Below are 6,553 nucleotides of genomic sequence, written 5' to 3'. Positions count from 1 at the left end.
AAAAACAAACAAAAAAACCCCAAACAATATCATTTCAACATGTAGCCAAAATAAAATTATTGAAGTCTTTTACATTCTCTTTAAAACTACTAAGTCTTCAAAATCTGGAGTATATTTTACCCTTATAGTACATCTCAGTTTGGATTAATTGCATCTGAAGTGCTCAAGAGCCATATATAGTTAAGAGCCTTTGGTATTGGACAGTACAGGTCTGGGGCCTTGCCTATCTGCTCTCACTCCCCACTCGTCCTGGAAGCAGGTCTTGTGCTCCCTTTTCTCTGAATGTTCCCTCGAGTAGCCTCCCTCCACCCTTTAGATCTTCCTCTAGGGCATAAGGCAGTATGTAGTGCATAGAGAAGGAAGGCTGCAAAAGTTCTTATGAAATCCTGAGTTACACTGGCCTGTGGGTGGTCTCCTTTCCTGCCTTACATGTTCATGTATGTCTATGTTAGACTGAGACTTTCCTGAAGGCAGGACTTTGTCTAACTTTCAGTGAGGTCTTTAGTTGAGGCCACAGATGAGGGGAGGGTAAGGTGGGAAGGGCCCTCTTGCAATGCTGTCTCCCACTCCCTTGCCTGAGAATAACTCTGTTGCTCTTTTCTCACCTGTAACACAGTTGCCTTGGGGACAACCAGCAGGATGTCAGAGCCCCCATCAGCCTCCTCCAGGGTCACCAGTTCATCCATGGGCCTTGGCTCTCGGAACTGGAAAGGGGGGCTCTGCCCACACACCCGGCCCTGGCGGTTCACATATCGGAACTGGTAGAGCTGAGCTCCTGGTTTGGGCAGGTAGCTGGCTGTGGGAAGAAGAATGGACCCAGGACCCCAAATGATCCACTGTCCTTGGCTCCAGCCCCTTGCTCAGTATTCCATATACTGTTTTTTCTCTTCTCCACCTCCTACAGGCCATTTCTTTTCCTAGGGTACTCTTCTCTCTCCTTTCTGCTTATCTCTTTCCTTCTTTTCTTTCCCAAACCCACTCCCCCTCTATCATAATCATAATAATGCTAGTCACCATGTAGTGAGTGCCTACTATGTACCAGACACTGTGGTAACAGTTTTTATTTTATTTTGAGACAGAGTCTTGCTCTGTTGCAAAGCTGGAGTGCAGTGGCACGATCTTGGCTCGCTGCAACCTGTGCCTCCCAGGTTCAAGAGATTCTCCTGCCTCAGCCTCGTGAGTAGCTGGGACTACAGGCATGCACCACCATGCCTGGCTAATTTTTTTTTGTATTTTTAGTAGAGACGGGATTTTGCCATGTTGGTCAGGCTGGTCTTGAACTCCTGACCTCAAGTGATCCACCCACCTTGGCCTCCCAAAGTGCTGGGATCACCACGCCTGGCCTACAGCTTTCATTTTAAATCCTCGTAATGTTTCTATAAACCAGGCATCCCCTTTTACTGTTAAGAAAACAGACACAGGGAGGTTATGTAATTTGCCCAAGGCCAAACAGCTTGTAAGTGTTAGAGGTGAGATTTGAACCCAGGTCGTTCCCTCATCTCACCACATAATGCTACTTTTCCGTCTTCCTTACTCCCTGGTTTTTCCTTCTTTGGGTAGGACATGGGACTAGACGCCCTCTGAAGTTCCTTCTGTTTCTAAGTCACTGATTCTGCAATAATCCCATGATTTTCTATCTGCTGAGCCCTGTTGGATATATTCTCATTATATTTATTTTCATTTATTTTTCCTTGTCCTTTGTGCCTAACTTTTAATGTTTCTGAGCCCACTACCTTCTTTCAAACTTCTACTCCCTTGGCTCCTCTCTCCCAGTTTTCCATCTTCCCTTGTACCTTGGAACTGGACACTGGTGTGAATGGGGGAACCATCAGTTGTACTTTCAGGCACGGAAGACCACACAAATGTGTGGTAATCTCGAACACAGGCAGCTTCTACCTGTGAAAGCCCAAGGTTGGAGAAAGGTATGGTCATGGAAATACCTTCTATGGATGGAAGAAAGGGCAGAGGGGTTGAATGAGAGGGGTAGGATGGAGCTACAGTGGCAACAATGACAAGAGAAAGGGAAAGTGGAGGGACACTAATGTGTCAGTAAAGAACAAGGTTAAGATGGAGAAAAGATGAGCTTTGATTACACAGGTGGCCTCTGTCATCTGTGACATGTTTCTTTCTTCTTCTCTATCAACCTGAGGTTGAGAATCCAAGAGCCCAATCATTCCCCTTATTCCAACCAACCCACAGCCCATAAACTTAAGCCAAAAGGGGTTCCAGAGATACCTTGAAGATGCCAATCCAGTCACTGGCACTGGGCATGGTGCCTGGGGGAAGGGTGTAGTGACATTCCACCTTGGTGTTGGGGATGTAGGTCCGGGCTACATTCAGAAAGTTGACTCCACCACGGGATGGTGCCCGGCTTAGTGGTGATTCTTCCATCCTGGCCTTGAGATATCTGTCCTCCTCTGAAAGAAAGGGTTGATATCCTAAAGTCTCTCCAGTCCACCTCCTTCCCCACACAGCTCCAGCACCACACACTCACAGCCCCTGCCACTACACCTGGAGATAAGGCATACTTGGTTTCCAATCCTTGAGGGTTATGGGACATTTTTGAGGTATCACTCTTAGTCTCTAGGATGTAGGTCTGGCCTTCCAAGTCAGTCCCCATCCTGTCTCACACTATACCCTCTCTGGCTCACAGACCCTTCTGAGGGTCCAGACTTCTCTAATTTTGCTCCCAAAAGGACACTGAGGTGAGATAGAGCCTGGGATACTGAGTCTTGGTCGACAGCCTCCATTTCTCCATCCCATCTCCCACACATCCTGGCTCTTGAATTCAAAATCCAACTGAGGTGTGGGGCCCTCTCATTGAGAGGTGTCCTTGCCTACTCCTAAGCTTGTTGACCCAGCTGTATTCAGGAATGAGTTATGACATCAGAAAGTAGCAACTAATCTCTGAAAGGAATGGTTGAGTTTTCCCAGCTAGAATACAGCTTGGGGTTGGGGTGAACTGACAGCCCAAATCCTTAGGCTCCTGAGCTCTCTTTTCATCTCTCTGAGCTATCTACTCCCATGAATTCTAGGGAAGCAGAAAGCTTCTGCTGGCATCCAAGAGACAAAGGGAAGGGGAGGATATAAGGAAAGACAGGTTCTGTCCCTCGACTTATTATTCCAGGAAGTCAAGAATTCTGGAGGCGGCAACTTCAAGGGTGGAGTGAGGTGCTTAGCAGGAACGTGGTGGGGGTGGTGAGATGGAATGTGGGGGCCTGGAGCCAGGAAAGCCCCACCCCGGGGCAGGGAACAGACTAGAAAGTGGGAAGTAAGGGGCCCCAATAAGTGGAAATGTATATTTAACGTTGAGGAAAGGGGAGATAAGTTCAAAAAGAACCTAACATTCTTCTCTCCAGACTGTGCCTGCAGCAGGACCAGAAACCTACTAGTTTCACTTTAGTATTTCTCTCCTCATTTTCTCTCTGCTCCCCTCAGCCTCGATCCTTCCGTTTGTATTGTTAGCTGGAGACACACTATAGGATGGGGTTGAGAGGAAGGGGTGTTCCAAGTTAGCTGGGGAGGGTTAATTGGAAAATATGAGGGTGGGGTGAGGACAGATAACAATAATAACGATCAAGAGAACTCCTCAGTCCAGGGCTGTGAGATGGCCCTCTTATTCATCACTCCTTTCCAGCCCACTAATCTGCTTCCTGTGTCACTCACAGCCGACATGTCCAACCAGCCATTGCCACTAGTCATACGCACGTCCCCAAACATCACAAACCCACACGAGGCTGAAGTCTAGGGGACAGAAGCTTTAAAAGAAAACAGAAACTCAGTGGATAAAGGTGAGCCAGCAACACAAAAGGAGCAACTTCTGCCCCAAAATAGGTAGAACAAAAGGTTTTTTTTTTAATGTTCATCTCTCTGAAAATTCCTGGTTGAAACTAGTCCATGTTTTCTCCAAATGTAATTCTTCCAGCTTTCTAAGGGTGGGGGCAAGTTGTCCCCAAAGATCTATACCTGGAGAACACTAAAATACACCCCACAAAGAAAATCCGTAACAGCTGTAAATGTTCTTCCTGTCCGAAAGAAAGTTCTGGGCACCTAAGATGTAGGTGTGTAGCTTGATTCAGATGTTCACATGGGGGGCGGCGAGCGGGTGTCCCGCCCCCTCCTCTGTAGGGCTCTAGAGTTCCTTGACATTCTACTACTTGGAAGGTCCCCCTTCCTCCAGGGATTCAGCGTCGTAAAGGCCTTTGGATTTGCGTAGGGGAGAGAGGGAAGACGTGTGGGGGACACGTCTTGCCTGGCAGAGAATAAGCAGATTTCAGCTCCCCTAAAGGGATCAGCTTTAGAGAGACGTACTGAGAAGAAGGAGAGGACGACGAGGGGGCGCCCCCTCTAATCAGGGTCCCCTTGAAACTAAGAACTCCCCAACAGCGGGGGTGGCTTCTCCAGTACGGAAAGTGTTAAAACCCAAACGCTCCTGCATTCCCCTTCGACAGTTCCCTTACGTTATCCTTCCCCAAACTGGAAAGTGGGGAAACCCTGCCCTCCCATAAAATCGCCCCCAATTAGGCCAAGTTTCTTACCCAACAGATGGATCAGCTGTTCCCCTCACCTTTCACCAGCAACAAAAACAGCACTCCGACTTCTCGAGGGGAGGGAGAAGAGTGGGCGCGAGGGCTTCTGGGTTTTGTGGTTCTTCCGCGCCCTTTCGCCGCCGCGCGCTCGGATCTAGGACTACATATCCTAGAAGGCTGCGCGCAAGGAGGGCGGGGAAGAGGGCGTCCGTGGTGGCGGCCTCACCGCGGCATCCTGGGAGGCGTAGTTCTCACTCCTATGACAGAGAACGAGGGTGTGGCCACCAAAGGACTTCACGGCCCATGATCCCTTAGGCGGGGCCGGCTGTATTAGGGGTGGCTGCTGATTTGTAACGTGCGTTGTTGGGGGCTGGGAAGGATTTACGGCTCTAACGCCGTCTGTATAACGCTTTAACGGTGGGCAGAGTGGTTTCTGTTCCGTCCCCTCATGTACTTTTCACACCCACCTGTGAGATAGGCGTTAGCGTTATGCACACTTTATAGATGAAGAAACTCAAGTACAGTTAAGGAGCCAGTGTGAAGTGTCAAAGCTATGAAATGTAGAACTGCACTAGTCTTGGCTGACTCCACGTCATACGTTCTTGCCACTACACCACAGTTACCCACCATTTTGGGTATAGGAAACTGATAACTGGGGTACAGCAGTTTCTTCTTTACTTCAACCTCAGGGACAGGCCTTGTAAGAATGTTGTGTTCTGCACAGTTGACCATTTTTTTCCAACTTGAGGATTTCAGTGCTAAGGGGCCTGACCATACGCATCTGGACTGGGCTCCCCTAGAGTGGCTTCTGGGTCTAGGAAGAGGATAAAATTGCCTGAGGTGGTGGTAGGAGCGGTGGAATGAGAAGAATGAAATTGAAAAGGGAGCTTGGCATAATTCAGGACCTGTCGCAATTCACAAACAAGCCACTTATAGGGGCCTCTTTGCCCAAGCCTTTTAAGTGGCTTAAATTAATTAGGATAACAATATATGTTGACGTTCCGGTTTTTATTTAGGAGAGGTGAAAGATTGACACGTCTCCCACACCCCAAGTCACGTTACAGACTTGAGCATCCTACCCTCGTCTCGCCATTCTCCATCCCTCTAGTCAGAGGCATTTAGAATTACCTCTTTCTCTGGCTCTGCATTAAAGGATTACAGTCTTAAGGATTGATTTCCTCTTCCTAGGTGCCTGCTTTAATTCTCTACTGCACTAAGTTATGGAGCTTCTGCCTTTTCCAAGTTTTTTGGTAGTGTTTTGCTTTTATGACTGAATGCGGTGTCTGCCCTGAGTGTCTTTCATCTGAAGATCTCCAGGCACTTAACAATTAGTTACTGGGCTGCACAAACATTAAGGTGATGTGTCTGTGTCATTAGTCAGGATTTATGAGTTAGGGAACCAGTTTCTGGATGAGGAGGTAGCTCAAGGTCTGGAGTGGGTTAAGAGTGAGGTCTGTTCAAGGACCCAAGTCTCAAGTGTTCTTGGCTCTTGTCTTCCACCCAAAATAAAGGTCTGTAAGAAAACAGTCTCGGAGCTAAAAATGGGTGCTTATGATCTATTCAAACTATGCTAAGAATTTTTCCATTTAATACAACAGGCTTATGTAATATGCCTTGTTATTATCCCCATTTTACACATGATGAGATTGAGGCACAATTAATGACTTGCCTGGAGTCATCCAGCTAGTAAGTGGCAGAATCAGGATTTAAGCACAAGCAGTCACCACACTCCCAGTCCAGAAACTCTGGCATGTGATACTAACTCCCGTTGTTCTAAGGAACAGTGCTGGTTCATTAACAGGAGACACATGTTCACTGAGCATGTATATGCTCAGTGTAAGACACAAGGTAATGTGAAACAGATTAATTCAACAGATATGTGTGTCAGGTACTATGCTAGGTATTCAGTTAATTTTATTGAAATAATGAATAGAAAATATTCATTATTTTAAAATAATGAATGTAATTCATTATTTTAATTATAGTCATTACTTTCAAATATTCAAATATTTGAAGAATAGATT

General features: G+C 47.0%; 1 protein-coding gene across 3 annotated transcripts in view; it reads right to left on the bottom strand.

The window, feature by feature from the left end:
• CALCOCO1 (calcium binding and coiled-coil domain 1) overlaps window positions 1–4,662 on the bottom strand; it is a 17,827-nt gene extending 13,165 nt beyond the window's left edge. Inside the window, exons 1-4 of one of the 3 annotated variants that reach the window (XM_017851027.1) lie at window positions 4,539–4,662; window positions 2,236–2,417; window positions 1,794–1,896; window positions 606–796 (exon numbers count right to left, since the gene is read on the bottom strand). In XM_017851027.1, coding sequence (XP_017706516.1) covers window positions 606–796; window positions 1,794–1,896; window positions 2,236–2,391 — 450 coding nt within the window. In that variant the 5' untranslated portion in view covers window positions 2,392–2,417; window positions 4,539–4,662. The remainder of the gene's footprint in view (window positions 1–605; window positions 797–1,793; window positions 1,897–2,235; window positions 2,418–4,538) is intronic. The other 2 variants (XM_017851028.1, XM_017851026.1) reach the window with 2 other exon arrangements.
• Window positions 4,663–6,553: the final 1,891 nt, after the last annotated feature.

Source organism: Rhinopithecus bieti, unplaced genomic scaffold (genome assembly GCF_001698545.2).
Source record: "Rhinopithecus bieti isolate Rb0 unplaced genomic scaffold, ASM169854v2 scaffold_33474, whole genome shotgun sequence".
In the NCBI taxonomy this organism is placed as follows: domain Eukaryota; kingdom Metazoa; phylum Chordata; class Mammalia; order Primates; family Cercopithecidae; genus Rhinopithecus; species Rhinopithecus bieti.
This window is presented reverse-complemented; position numbering and strand designations above follow the sequence as displayed.